At 36.6% G+C, this 16080-nt stretch overlaps 1 protein-coding gene across 3 annotated transcripts; it reads left to right on the plus strand.

The window, feature by feature from the left end:
- The first annotated feature begins 881 nt into the window (after nt 1-881).
- On the plus strand, nt 882-14602 carry LOC117403033 (serine/arginine-rich splicing factor 7-like). Of its 3 annotated transcripts, XM_059024101.1 has the most exons (9): nt 909-1015; nt 3123-3303; nt 5609-5785; nt 7241-7315; nt 8847-8921; nt 9663-9716; nt 13235-13279; nt 14186-14221; nt 14366-14602. In XM_059024101.1, exons 1-9 carry the CDS (start codon nt 988-990, stop codon nt 14418-14420), a joined length of 726 nt encoding a protein of 241 aa, XP_058880084.1. In that variant the 5' UTR covers nt 909-987; the 3' UTR covers nt 14421-14602. The 3 variants fall into 3 exon arrangements, with proteins under 3 accessions (XP_058880081.1, XP_058880083.1, XP_058880084.1); XM_059024098.1 differs by lacking the exon at nt 3123-3303 and having other exon boundaries at nt 882-1015; XM_059024100.1 differs by lacking the exon at nt 3123-3303 and having other exon boundaries at nt 882-1015; nt 8871-8921.
- The last annotated feature ends 1478 nt before the right edge of the window (nt 14603-16080 follow it).

Below are 16080 nucleotides of genomic sequence, written 5' to 3' on the forward strand. Positions count from 1 at the left end.
AGTGGGCAAACCGGGTGACAGGGACAGGTGAGCTTCACCACCAGATGTCCCCGGTCGGTGGCCAGCCAGCCTGCCAAACCAAGGGTGCCACCACGACCAAAACTGGGCAGACTAGCCACCAAGTTACCGTGGCACTGACATCAAGAACAGCAGTATTGCCAGCTGCACCCCGTGGTGGAGATCGTGCTGGGGCAAGCCGAGCAGCAGCAGTCTCGGCCAGCAGCCACAGTCAGGTATACCGGGCCTCCAGCAGCTTATTTTGCCTTATTTTGCGGCTGCAATGCTGGCTCTGGGGATCAACCACAGTGCGGTCTCCCCAGCGCATCAGCATGACAACCGTCTGGATTGAGCTAAGTAGGGTACATCTCTGGGGTCTTCAAGTGGGCACCTTCCATCCTCTGTGTTTCGTCAACTAGCCCAATGTTATATGCAAGAAGTTGTATTTTATATATAATCTATTAAGAAATAATAATAATAAAAAAAAGTATGATGGCTGTTTTGTCGTATTTCATTGTTTCGTGTTTGAGTAATACATCGTCTGTTTTTGTGTGTACATTTTGCTTTCACTTGTCATTGAATTAAAAAAAGGTGTACTAGTGTTAAAAAAAAGCGAATAACAGACACCATAATGTCCTAAAAATGTATCAACCAATATACTCAGCATGTTTTGAAGAAAGTGATAATATAAAGTTTTTTTTAGTTGAATAAGATTGTCACAAAATAAAGTTTTTGAAATAGATTGAATCTAACTTCACACAATAGTGTTTGAAATACATGTGCTCTGTTATAATGACAAAAACAACCTATTTGGAATATGTGCTCTTGTGAGTCTGCCCGCCCCACCCCCGCACGCATAGTTCAGTTACCATGGTGCACCGTGTAATAAATCGCCAGCCATTCGAAACGGTTTGGGACGCATGCGTTGTTGGTTTGCATTGCTTCCCTTACTGTCTGAGAAACGATCATTGCGGGGAAAGCAGGAGTATCATGTCAAGATACGGACGGTACGGAGGAGGTAAGGAATGAGTGTAATATTTGACTTTTGATTTAAGGAAATTAGGCATACAAGTTTACATAATGGTTTGAATCCAGACCAATTCGAACTGCAGAGCAAAGTACCGGTATTTCAATATGTTTTGAATTTCCTTTCCTGAGAGGTGGCTGCATGGCGGGTAAACACTCTGTAATGGCGGACGCCAATGTGTTTGCGCACAGCAAAAAGGATCAGTGTCTGCACAGAGAAAAAGCAAGAGAGAACTGGGCGGTGGGCTGCTTGTTGTTGTAATTACAATCATTCCATGTGTCTATTTCATGTTCTAGTACATTAAAATTCGCTAATAACTGAAGGGCTGGTTTCATTTATTTATTTAATTTCTGAAGAATATTCTGGTTTTGGTTTTCGGGTTTCTGTGTGTTTGTCCTTGTTGCTCTCGTTAAAAAAAAAAAAAAAAGCATTGTGACTACTCGTGTGACGTTTTTATGAAATAGCAGTATTTTATTTTTTTATTTTTATTGATTTTTAAATATTGAAATAGAGTAAACAAATCTCAACGGTCAGTTCCATCGCGAAGTTGTTTACGTGAGAATTGATGTTTAGGCAGAATAAATATGTCGTCTCAAAATCGCAGTGCACGGCAACCGTTTTATTTCAGTAGATGATTAAAAACTAGATCATTCATTGTAGTCATGTGGGTAATGTATCTGTTGTTGACTTTATCAACTGCACTTTTCATAGTAAGGCATTTGTGTTGATTGCTTTATTAGACTATTTTGATATTGATCTAATTTATGTACAATAAGAGCAGGCAATTGTATCCCTTGAACTGAAGCTAAGAAAATATACTAGTCGCCATGATACTGTGTTCCGTAAAGTATTACAATTGATCGATTTTTAACCGAAGATGAGAGTAAGTTGTAGTTCTTGAAGTGTACACAATAAACGAATTCTCCCAAGAACTGTCTTCAATAACAAATATTATTTATTTCTTAGCAGACGCCCTTATCCAGGGCGACTTACAATCGCAAGCAAATACAAATACATTCAAGTGTTACAATACAATTCATACAATAAGAGCAAGAAATACAATAATTTTATAAATATCTTTACATTACGCACAATATTTCGAACGTGATGCAATATTTGTTTTATCATACCAATAAACTATTAAATGTAATATCATAGTAGACTTGTATCTTTTTTTTTTTCATAACTAATTCACATATTTAGAGAATTGATTGTTTACACCTCCATCTGCCTTCATGTATTACGGCTGATAGGAGGATTGGAGGTCTGTTTCACTGATTTACTGTTAGTTTCACTGTAATTCAAAGAGCAAATTACTCTTGCAGTTGTCTGGTTGCAGACTTGTGTATTTTAGCCTGTACATTTTTAGAAGTCTTGCTTAGCAGTTCCAAGATGTTGGACTTTTCACTAGAAGATTCTAAACTGGTTGTTATTTGTTTGACTTTAATAAAACAATTAAAATAGCATGCACATGGAAACAATGGGATAAATACACCCCATAAACGTTTTCCATAATGCTGTTTATTTGTCATACTTTAGAGGTATTGTCTGGTTTTGAACATTGTCCTCCGGAAGTGTGATCATAACATCAAATTTGTACTTTACTACCTTTGGGGGCGAGGTAGATGGAGGATCCCATAATAACATGCCTATCAAATGTTTGGGGTTACTAGTAATTGCTGCTTCTTCGAGCAGAATGTCAAGCTCTATGCTTTTTTTTTTTTTGTTGCTGAAATAGTGAAAAATCTGTTAGGATGGTTTTAAAGTATGGCTGAAGCATATTTTCTTGCAGCATTACATCTTGCATGTGGACAATTTGACTAAGATTTTCTGTAGAAATCCCTAATGCACACATTTTATTTTAACAACCAACATATGATAGAACTGCCAAAGGGTAGTCCTGTGCTAATGAAGCTGCGGACCTCAAAGTGCCCCCAAGATGCTCAGAATTATTGTGAGCAGAACCGTACTCTTTGCAGTTAGGGTATTTGGAAAGCCTTTTTTTATATATAAATAAGAGACAGAATCTGCAAGGGTGGATTTGTCAATAGAACCACGATCTGGAGTTGCAGTGCCACCTTTTTATTTTTCCTTCCAGAAACCAAGGTTTATGTTGGTAACCTTGGAACAGGTGCGGGGAAAGGAGAACTAGAGCGAGCATTCAGTTATTATGGACCATTGAGAACTGTATGGATTGCTAGGAATCCTCCAGGGTTTGCCTTTGTGGAGTTTGAAGATCCCAGAGATGCAGAAGATGCTGTCCGTGGACTGGATGGCAAGTAAGTAGATAGTATGAAAGACCCAGATAATGCAAGAGTCCAAGCCTTTTATTCCAGTAGCAGAGAGTGTGCTTTAATGAAGACAGTCTAAAAAAAGTAAATCCTGTTTGTTTTTTGTTTTTCAGTGCACAGTTTTCTGCAAGGAATGCAGTGACTTTTCTGCTCAAAATTTGGAAATGTTGAGCAGGGTTTGTTGATAAATTTTAAGTATGTTTGCAGATCAGCCATTGAGATGTAATTTGCTCTTTTGAAACACAGAAGAAACATTTACTAAATGTTTTCTTGCCCAGTAACAAACATCAGATTTATGTATGAGTAACAGGATTTGTATAACCTAGTTTTGTGTGGAGGATTTTCATATTTATAAAAAGAGAGTGCAAAACTTGTGTGTTTTATAAAATTGTTTGTCTTTTAATTAGTTATCATACTTGGCATTAGTGGCTTTTTTACACAGTTCATGAAAAAACAGTAAGATGTATTGCTGAAAGGTATGTCTTAAGTTAGTTTTATTTTATGGCAACTCATTTCGTTTAAAATTTAAAAGAATAGTGGTCTCTAGCCATGGAAAAGTAGTAGTTTGTTATAAATACAATTACCTGCCTGATGCTAAATATAAAGCATGTTTGAAATGATGGTATTCATTTACATACTACCGTAGTAGAGAAATAGGCTACTGTCCCTGTCCCCCTCCCCCATTAAAGCTAAGCACCACTTTTGATTCTTAACTTGCATTTAGAATATCTTGTAGAATGGAAGCACTTGTTAGTAGTTGCAAAAACCGGATGTCTTGGCAGTGGAAGTGTTTGTAGTAAACAAGTATCTTACTTTACTGTAAAGAACATCAAGCTGTTTTATTCAGTTTGAATGTTTGCATTTATCTGTGATTTAAGTTATTTACTGGGTTCTGAAAATGTTTAGTAAAAGCTTAGATTTTTAAAAATTGTAATCGGAATCTAATCATGTAAACAATTATCAATGCTTGCAGTTTATCTACGTGATTTATGAAAATAAAAACCCTGTCGCACCAGAAACCTGCCCTGTTCGACAGCTAAAATACATTTTATAATGAAGTACTACCTTACCCCCATTTCCTTTTCTTTAGACCCACTTCTATTTTATGCGGTAGACAGGCTTGTAACTGGGATTTATATCAAGATTTTAGAACTGGTGAAGGCCAAATCTATTTGAGAGGAGTTTTTTTTTTTTTTTAATTATTATTATTATTATTATTATTATTATTATTAATCAAAATTATTAGTCTTGACCGTCAATGTTTGTTTATTTTCTTTTTTGCTATATTGCATCAGCATTCACAATATTACTGTTTGTTCCTTATTTCTGTCAGTAAGAGGATTGTCAGCACACTGGAGCCCCATCTGTTCTGATCAAGAGTGACAGGCTACTGCAGCAGCCAGTCAGGTGCAGACTGCCCAGAACATGCAGTCACCGCCTTCAAGGAAGGAAATCAAACACAATTTGTATGGCAGTGAAAAAGCACATGTCACATGTTTTGTGGCAGGCATTGTTTTCACATGTTAGTAGTAGTAAATATTGTACTTGCTCTCTTTTTATGGTTATATACAAATTAGGGTTTGCATATAGAAAACGAGCACAGTGTATGACTTTTACATTTATTTCCTCTTTGACTTGGCTTTCAAAATTGCATGTGATTTTATAAAAAGAATAAAAGTGTTTAAAATATGCAGTGCCTATGACTATTAAACTATTGTTTAATACATGCACTGATCTTCAGCACCTGACAAGCAGACCAGGAAACTAATACCTGAGGACAGGACTAAAGGGGCACAATATTTCTGTATGGTATTAAAAAGCTTGCTTACATTTATTTGTCATGTTCATGTAGAATAAAAATGTAGTTGTCTTTAGTAGTTTTGTGTGTGTTTAATTTTTTTTATGTGATTGGGGAATTTTGAAATCGATTTTGTTTCAAAGCATATGATTTATTGTGCATCATATGGGGCTTGTATGAAGTCAATTCTCCATTATTTTTGCCCAAGAAGTTTAATGATGACAGACTCCATAATCATTATGAATAATGCTATGGTCGAGTTTCAAAAGGTTAACATTTGCAAACCCTTGAGCAGTCCAATTGTGTTAGTAGTAATTCTCTTATTATATAAAACTTTTTTTTTTTTTTTTTAAATGCCATTGCCTCGCCTGGATTGACCTCTCTGTGTAATTGCAGGTGTGACCTTGAATGTGTGTTTTTTCTTTTTTAGTCTATGAACATATTTTACATTTATTGTGAAAGTGCAGCACTAATAACTGAAGTTCTTCATTTCAGGGTAATTTGTGGCTCTCGGGTTCGAGTTGAATTGTCTACAGGGATGCCAAGGCGATCTCGATATGACAGGCCCCCGGCCCGTCGCCCATTTGACCCCAATGACAGGTGCTATGAATGTGGCGACAAGGGCCATTATGCCTACGACTGCCATCGATATAGCCGTCGACGAAGGAGCAGGTATGTGTCAATATTTTCCTTATTTTTAGTAATGTGAAAAGTGTTTGCTTATTGTAAATGTTCTTCACGATATTAATAATCCACCTGGTCAAAACCTTTCAGGTTTCTTCGTTTGAGTCAGTCGCCTTGATTCAGCCTTTACGATTTCATGAGGCATCTAGCAAATTCATCATTTAAGATCCTTCTAGACCTTGAGGCGATCAGCATATGAGGCCAGATCCCCTCGAGCACCTTCGCCCTAAGATTCTATAGAGAGCAGAACATTTTGGTTGAGACAAGGTGATCGCCGTAACACAGTAAATTTGGCTTTCAATTGGGCCCCGTTTATAAAGAGGAACCTCCAGGTTGACCACATTCCCAACTAGACAAATCTTCTTGCATCAATCAAGCCGCGCCTTGCCTCATTTGGCTGTCAGTTTGATCGTCGTTAGATTGAAGAAACTTCTAGATGCAGAGATCGGCTGATAGATACTTCTAGATCTGCTAGACCTTGGGGTCCAAAGAGGGTCAACTTGCAAGGTTTTATTTTAAGTACCAATTAATGTGTTTTTATTAAATAAAATCTTAACCCTTTGCGGTCCATTGTCGGACTGGGTCCGACATTGCAATTATTCCTCACAGGTCCTTTGTCGGACTGGGTCCGACATCATTATAGCAACGCAATAAACGAGTGTTTAGTCGTTTTTTCTCCGGAAAAAGCCGAGAAAACCATTCAATTGCCGAGTGGTAGCGACAGGAGCCGAGACAAGTCGGGAAAAAAAAAAAAAAAGGCGTATTTCATGAATAGTCATACATGGTATCAGGTATCAGATAATGGGCGTTCATAGTCACAAGCTGGCTAAGTGCGTCAGCGCACTGAGACTATCATGGACATTTGCAGAGCTTTTTTCAGATGTTATAGTAATAAAATAATGACTTGGATCGCATCATTGAGGAGTTTGGTGATAAAACGAGTGATCTGGAGATGATCGATCGGTATGTACGACTATTATTATTATTATTTATTTCTTACATAGCTGAACGCTATAGCAAACAAAAGGGTGGGGCGGGGCTGGAGATGCCTAGTGTGTGCTTTGTTGATATGCAGGGCCATTTAAACCCGTTTGACTGTGAAAAAAAATACTTTTAAACAGCGCGTATAAAATTAACTGCGCGTGTGAAAATTAATTAGACCTGGCGTGCCTGACGCGCGATTAATAAATGCACCGCAAAGGGTTAAATGTGTGTTTTTTTTTTTTTTTTTTTTTTTTAAAGCAACATATCTAATTTATGTAGATTAATTGTACAAAATGCATAGAGATTAGGCCCCAAACATTTATATATATATACATCTATATCAATATATTTTCTTTCAAACTGACACTGTTACTAGTATAAAGTTTGAGGCAGTCAGAAGCAGAAATAGTTTGCCAAAAAATGGCTCCTATTTAATATAATTATCTCTTAATGTGGTAGGTCCAGATCTAGGTCTCATTCAAGATCCAGAGGGAGGAGATACACTCGCTCACGCAGTAGAAGCCGTGGCAGGAGGTGAGTTTTGTCATAAGTTAATAGATGTTATGTGATGCTGGCTGTGAATCCAGTATGGTCAATCAGAATTTAGCTTTTTTTATTACTCGTTAAGCTGTTCGTTCTTAATATCGCCTAAGATTTTAGAAATGCTTGACGTTTATGAGCAAGTAAGGCTGCATTCACACTGGTTCCGTTTCAAAGGGACTCGATCTGGTTTGTTTAGTTTGAAACAATGTATCAATGTGCTTGCTGTTCACACTTATCAGTGAGCAAAGGGACGAGTGTGTTAGCATGCGAGCTAAAGTTTTATTTATTTTTTGTTTTGCTTTTTGGCCCCCCCTTTTTTTTTTTAGGACCCATTTCGTTTGTGTTCACAATAGTTTGCCAGTTTATATGGTGTGTGAACCAGATGTTTACAATATCCTGCAAGGCATATTGAAAGGTGGCAGCTGTTGATGTATTGTTCCTGTAATAGCATGTTTTAGATTATTACATATTAAGAATGCACTGGGGGAGCACTTTCCTAATGTGAATGGATACATTCCTTGAATGCCTACAGTAGGAGAATGCAGTTTACGCAATTCTGCATGGTTCTCCTAATGTCAGCATTAAACAAAGTAATTTGAGAAGACCTGAATATATTTTACTGTTTTTGTGAGTGTTGTCCAGTTCGGCTTGGATTTTGGTGTCTGACCAAATTTTCGACCCGAACTTCAGTTTCTCGCCCTGTCCATGTAATTTAGGTGTACCAGATTTCCACAGTGAAAAACAGGGAGTTTTTTTTAATTTTTTTTTATTAATTTACTGATGCCGTAGCAACTCCTGAAGCCAAAAAGAACAATATTTAAAATTAAACAATAATAGTTTAAAAATTAAACATCGGGTGAATTTATTGCAGATAACTCATTATTTTCTTTATATTGTCATCTAGTCAGCATATGTTAGTTACAGAAAAGCCAGATTACAAAAATAGATCAGCTATTGCCATTTTAAACATATGGTATACACATAGTCCGAATGATTAAACAAATAATCCATAAGATTGTTTATTTTAGTTTTGAATGGCAGTAACACACAAACTAATATGTTACTCTCCTATTAACTTGCTGAGCTCACTGAAACAGTTTTGTACTTAAATAAATACAATAGCAAAACTGGGGTGATTAACAATTTTACTGTTTCCAACTGGGACAAAAAGTGAAGGCTGAAAACTGACAGTCTCAATTTTCAGAGGATGTATGGTAACCTTAATGCAGTTCCCTGAGACGTTGTTTGTTTACTTCCGAGTCAGGTTACCTTGTATAGTTTGCTTCCCATGTGCATAAGGACCGAGTCCAGCTGTTGTTCACATTGAGGCTCAGCAAGCGAACCAGACTCTCTGCGTTTGTCAAACCTCTTTAGGTGGACTCGGTTTCACATCAAACGTACCGAGTGCGGCTCAAAACGCTCTGAACAGACCCAGTGTGAACACATCCTAAGAATCTAGCTGATAGCTGTTGATCTATGAAACAGTCTGCTTAATAAGCACAATGTGTCTGTCTTGTTTCAGATCTAGATCTTTTTCCCCACGCAGATCAAGATCATTTTCTCCAAGGAGATCTAGATCAGCATCTAAAAGATCCAGGTGAAGATTTCTTTTTATAATATTGTATTCATTTTCTTTTTTTTAACGATTTTATGAAGCAGATTACAGTCGGCGCCGCTTTATCAGAACGTCTCGAAGGAAAAATATCCAGAATAAGCGGCTGGCCCAATTAAACAAGAGGCAGTTGAGATGACCTTAGTCACACTTTTTTTTTTTTTTTTTAAAGAAAATGTTTCTTCTAATGAGAAGAGAAAGAATGCAGTCACATCACATTATGATCGAATGTTAAATACATCATTTAAAATGAGTTAGGTTTTTTTTTTTATTCTGAAACAAAATTCATTGCACCTGCGATGTTGACACGCCAACTTTCTGTGCAGCAGCAGCCTGAGAAACCACAGGAAACTCCTCCTTCAAGAGTTCAACGTGGTTTAACCAGTTTACGCAAGTCACAGTGTAATCACATACTCGCTGCACTGTGCTACGCGACCTGTCTTGCTCTGAAAAGCAATCTCCGTTCATCATTTGAAAATACTGTGTCCCAGTTAAACGAAGTGACGTCCCAATTAAATGACAAATAGCATTGGGAAGAACAGTCTCCCAGAGTTGTATCCCATTTAAGCAGCAATGCTGATTATCAGTATCCCGATTAGGCAGCGCCGACTGTATCAAGTTAGAATTGTTAATCTATAACCAAACTTTTAAACTGGATAGATAACAATTGATCTGTACTCTTTATTCCAATGTATGGCAATACAAAATTACAATCTGTGTTTTCAGGTCTAGATCAAGATCTAGATCCCGGTCCAGATCGGTTTCACGCCCAAGGAGCAGGTGAGAAGAATTCAACACTAGCCCTTTTCATTGCACAGACACTTGTTTTTGCTTAATATATACATTTTATATTGTAACAAACAGTTATTCAGACCGCTAAGAAATGTGTGCATATACAGAGCCATACAAAGCACATGGATTTTTGTGAATTCAGTCTTGGTTTTCTTTTGATTCAGACATTTCAGTGTTTAAAATATTTCATATGCCAAAGTGGGAGAAAATAATAAAAAATAATTGGTGATTTACTAAATTTAAAAAAATATATTTCAAAATTAAAATAATTAGATGTAGTGGTCATGGCTCCAAAGAGATTCATTTGTGTGAACTAACTATTTAAATTAGTGCTGGGACGAACATGGAATTTTCATGTTCGGATATTTGTTCGGATACTAGTTTGTTTTCAAGTCATTGTCAAAGCCATTATATGTAACACTGTATTAAAGTTCAAAAATATCCCAGAAGTAAGAAAGGCCTTACTTTTACCCTTGTCACTACAAAACAAAGAAAGCAATACAGTTAAATGTGTGTATTTCAAGTAAAAACAAAGTAGACAATGCATTTTTTCAATAATCCCTGCCATTGTGTCTTTGCAATACAAAAGTGGCCATAGACACGTTTTCATAAAGTAATAACATTAGTTTTTAGCTTGAATAAACACATAAAATAAATGTGAAAGGGAGTGTTGTAAATGAAAAAAAAACTATTTACTCACTGTTTTAATTCTTTTTTTGCATTCCACTTAACTAAAACTATGATTTCATCATGAAAGAATTAAAATGCTGATTACTAGGAGTCATTTATTTTGCAAGTACATTAATCTGTTGTGAATCCACCCGTCACATATCCGCCATGATCAGTGTCTTCAGCAATGTTAGTTTTATTGACCAGAGAAGATTAGTTCCAAAGTTTTCATACACTGTGTTTGTGCTCCATGCGCTACCATTGCTGGTAGTGTCACATGAGCTGTTCAATGTGTTGATATGTAAATAAATCCTGTTCGCCTGCGGGGCATATCAACGTCAACCTCCATCTCGATCTCCTGCCTGTCACTCAGCAGCGAGTGCATGCACCCACACTGCAAACAGCTACTAGTTGCAAGCAATTATGCCCTGTATCTTTCTAAACGAGGGATTTAGGGGCACTCCCCATAAAAGCTGAATCTCAACAATTATTGTGTGAAATAGTAATTTTTTAGAGCTGTGTATAATGGTTTAAAACGTGACTAATTTATCTGCCTTTTTACATATCCGCCCTTACTCTGGTCCCACCGCAGTCAGATACGCGATGGATTACTGAATGACCTGTATCATATTAGACAGAACCAGACCCCTATTTTTATATATATATATGTATATATATATATATATATATATATATATATATATATATATGTATATGTGTGTGTGTGTGTGTGTATATATATATATATATATATATATATATATATATATATATATATATATATATATATATATATATATATATAATATATATATATATATATATATATATATATATATATATATATATATATACAGATGTGCTCAAATTTGTTGGTACCCTTACAGCTCATTGAAATAATGCTTCATTCCTCCTGAAAAGTGATGAAATTAAAAGCTATTTTATCATGTATACTTGCATGCCTTTGGTATGTCATAGAATAAAGCAAAGAAGCTGTGAAAAGAGATGAATTATTACTTATTCTACAAAGATATTCTAAAATGGCCTGGACACATTTGTTGGTACCCCTTAGAAAAGATAATAAAGAATTGGATTATAGTGATATTTCAAACTAATTAGTTTCTTTAATTAGTATCAGACATGTCTCCAATCTTGTAATCAGTCATTCAGCCTATTTAAATGGAGAAAAGTAGTCACTGTGCTGTTTGGTATCATTGTGTGCACCACACTGAACATGGACCAGAGAAAGCAAAGGAGAGAGTTGTCTGAGGAGATCAGAAAGAAAATAATAGCATGGTAAAGGTAAAGGCTACAAGACCATCTCCAAGCAGCTTGATGTTCCTGTGACAACAGTTGCAAATATTATTAAGAAGTTTAAGGTCCATGGAACTGTAGCCAACCTACCTGGGCGCGGCCGCAAGAGGAAAATCGACCCCAGATTGAACAGAAGGATAGTGCGAATGGTAGAAAAAGAACCAAGGATAACTGCCAAAGAGATACAAGCTGAACTCCAAGGTGAAGGTACGTCAGTTTCTGATCTCACCATCTGTCGCTTTTTGAGCGAAAGTGGGCTCCATGGAAGAAGACCCAGGAGGACTCCACTTTTGACAGAAAAACATAAAAAAGCCAGACTGGAATTTGCTAAAATGCATATTGACAGGCCACAATCCTTCTGGGAGTATGTCCTTTGGACAGATTAGTTAAAACTGGAGCTTTTTGGCAAGTCACATCAGCTCTATGTTCACAGACGAAAAAATGAAGCTTTCAAAGAAAAGAACACCATACCTACAGTGAAACATGGAGGAGGCTCGGTTATGTTTTGGGGCTGCTTTGCTGCGCCTGGCACAGGGTGCCTTGAATCTGTGCAGGGTACAATGAAATCTCAAGACTATCAAGGCATTTTGGAGCGAAACGTACTGCCCAGTGTCAGAAAGCTCTGTCTCAGTTGCAGGTCATGGGTCCTCCAACAGGATAATGACCCAAAACACACAACTAAAAGCACCCAAGAATGGATAAGAACAAAACATTGTACTATTCTGAAGTGGCCTTCTATGAGTCCTGATCTGAATCCTATCGAACATCTATGGAAAGAGCTGAAACTTGCAGTCTGGAGAAGGCACCCATCAAACCTGAGACAGCTGGAGCAGTTTGCTCAGGAAGAGTGGGCCAAACTACCTGTTAACAGGTGCAGAAGTCTCATTGAGAGCTACAGAAAACATTTGATTGCAGTGATTGCCTCTAAAGGTTGTGCAACAAAATATTAGGCTAGCGGTCCCATCATTTTTGTCCATGCCATTTTCATTTGTTTTCTTATTTACAATATTATGTTGAATAAAAAATCAAAAGCAAAGTCTGATTTCTATTAAATATGGAATAAACAATGGTGGATGCCAATTTTGTCAGTTTCAAGTTATTTCAGAGAAAATTGTGCATTCTTTGTTTTTTGTGGAGGGGTACCAACAAATTTGAGCACGTCTGTGTATATATGTGTGTGTGTGTGTATATATAATATATAAAAAATATATAAATATAAAATTAGTAACTGCAGTAAGAATCCAAGCGTACAATTCTTATCTTCCAAAATACATAGCGCTTTTATATAGCAAGTAGAGTGACCAGCAACACTCACCAGCTTGTGGGGCTGATCTTCACTGACAGTCAGGGCGCCCCAGGAGAACGCCCCCACTCTCCACGCCTGCTAACGGGGTGCTGGCAGGTCACAGACATTTTAATTATTATTTTTTTAACCTTCAAATACATGTAAAAAAATGTTTGTTAGGATATTTGTCCCAGCGCTAATTTAAATAATATAAACTCTTACGTGTAAACATTTTCAGATCTGGCACTGTGGCAAGATCAAAATCTGGCTCTCAAGCCAGGAGGTGAGTACTGTGTTAACACCTGCAACCCTTAACAGCGTTATCCCAGTAGATGTCTGAGTGCCCAATTGTTAAAATAATTTGTACCAACTTATGTACTAATTAATATTGCTAAGTGGCTTTGGACATATACATTATTATACTGTATATGTTTACTTTAGTTGTGTGTAAATTTACTTTGATACTAAGAAAATAAATCAAAATTGTTAATGATGGGCTCTCGAGTGGTGCATCCGGTAAAGGCACTCCGCCCGGAGATCAGGATGTGCCCTATAGCTTTGAGATCCAATCTATGCCACTGCCGACTGTGAACAGGAGTTCCCAGGGGTCAGCGCACAATTGGCCAAGCACTGCACAGGCAGGGAGGGGTTGAGTCAGCTGGGGAGTCCTTGGCTCACCGCACAGCAGCAACCCCTGTGGCTGGCCAGGTGCCTGCAGGCCTGCCTGTATGCAGTTTAAGAACTGCATGGTCCTCCAACGCTGTAAGTTCTGAGATGGCTGCACGGCGGGCTTACAGAGCAAAAAAAAGCAAATAGCCGACAGCCCTCAATTTCCCCGTGCTTGTCTTCATCTCTCCCGAGTTAGTGCGGGGGTTGCAGCCAGGTTGAATAATAGTTGGACATTCCAAAATTGGGAGAAAAATTGGGAATTTAATAAAAAAAAAATTGTTTAAAAAAAATAAATAATTACTTCAGTGAAGAGTGCGTCATGTATAATAAGAACTTTAAGTGCCAGTAAATTAATAGCATTTCATATGGAATCCATGTAATTTTATATAAATTCCACACTTTATGTGAATGATGTCCCTAGGAAATAAATATTTTGTTAATTTCTAAACATTAACATTGGTCTTTAATAAACAGGCACTTATTTTAAAGTGTGTCCTAAAAGTTTAAATTTCTTTCCCAGCCAGTCAAAATCTAGAACATCACCTCCAAAGCAAAGGTAAGGATTTTTCCTTTGTTGGGGGAAGTTTTAAGTAAAGGAAAGGCAGAAATAGCCATGTTTGTCCCCCACCCCCCAAAAAAAGAACCCAAAAAAAGTGTGAGACAATGGAACTGGAGTTTAAACTTTCTTTCTGTCTTGTAGGCGCTCGCCATCAGGAAGTCCCCGCAGGAGTGAAACCCCTGAAAGAGATGACTAAACGTTTTATAAAACCAAATCTTTTTGGAAGGAACACATATTTGTTTACATTATAATTAGGGAATCTCTTGATTCTGATGAGGATTTTGTGTTTTGAATAATATGTTGAAGTGTAATCCTGGTTCCTTTTCTTTTTTTTTGTTTTGTCAAAAAAATAAATAAAAAGCAAACAGATTTGGAAAATGGCTGAGTATTTTGTTAACAGGTAGAAAAAATGTGTCATTTATACAAGTGGTCATGCGGTGCATATGAAAACCATAAAATGCACTGGGCTTTTTTGTATCTGCATTAAATTAAATCTTCACTTAAAAAAAATATATACGGTCTTTGTCATGTATGTACATTACATTTCTTGATGCGATTCAACTTGGATTAGTCCATCAGCGCACTTGTACTCCTATCCTACCATTGAAACATGTAAATACTCCAACTGCAAGTCTGTATTGTATTGCAGCATTTGTTTTTAACAAGACAAAACAAAAAAAAGTAATCAGTGGGGGAGTTAGGGATTTAGTTCGGTGACTACTCCATCAGTGACAGTTAACAATCAAATTAATAAATAATCTGAATTTATTTTCAAATTTAAAATCAAGTTAGTTTACCCCAAAGAGGCGCATGTGTCTTTTGCAAAATCTAGGTAAGCACACAAACTGTCTTCCTGTTCCTGGGGTGCATGTAGCTTCTCATCTTAAACCATTTTACCAAGAATTCCATTTATAAATAATCTTCAATGGTAAGGGTTTCTTTAAGGTTTTTTTTATTTTTTTATTCATACTTTGAACAGCTTTCTTCAGCTTCACATGTTTTACAACTTAAAAGGTGGTGCTCAATATAAATGCACAGAGCAGTCCTGCTTACAAGCGAGGTAGATTATATGGCAGTAAAGCCATCTACACACGCATAAAAGGGGTGGACAGAAAAAACAATAGCTGCCATCTGTAGCCCACATGACTAATTTAGCATCCCTGTATAAAACATATTGGTTGATTCTTTGAATGCTGACAAGTGTCTTGTAGTAAGCTGTCTTGTATGCATGTTTCAACAGTAAATACACGGACAATTAACTTGTGTATATTTTCATATCTGCGTAATCTAGCTGTAGAACAGTATTTGAGTGGGCTATATATGAGGTGCAAAAATGTAAACACTAAAAATGAAAAGGTCTTTTTACAAAAACTTGAAAATATATACTCTACAGAAAGTAATGTTTTATATATATATATATATATATATATATATATATATATATATATATATATATATATAAAGCTTTACTAACTGAAAATACTGAATATTAAGCATATACCAAAATAAAATGACACCATATTACTGTATACCTACCTGCTTTCTAAAAGGCACAAATTACAAGCGCCATAAATTGCTATGCTTATAGCATATATACAGTAGAGTACATGTTATATTATCTAAATGCATTTTCTGAAAGTGTACACAGTAATAATGATTCAGTATGCATAACATTATCCATCTTGATAGGTTGAAAAGAAACCATTATATTAAAGTGTGAATGGAAATTAGCCTAAGCTACTGCATATCATGAGAATGCAGACATTTTATATAAATACCTACACTATGTAGGCTAATTCGACATGTGTGTCTGTATGAGCAAGGTAACCAACCTTTTTTTTGCAGCAGCAGCATTG

This window comes from Acipenser ruthenus, chromosome 5, assembly GCF_902713425.1.
Source record: "Acipenser ruthenus chromosome 5, fAciRut3.2 maternal haplotype, whole genome shotgun sequence".
In the NCBI taxonomy this organism is placed as follows: Eukaryota; Metazoa; Chordata; class Actinopteri; order Acipenseriformes; family Acipenseridae; genus Acipenser; species Acipenser ruthenus.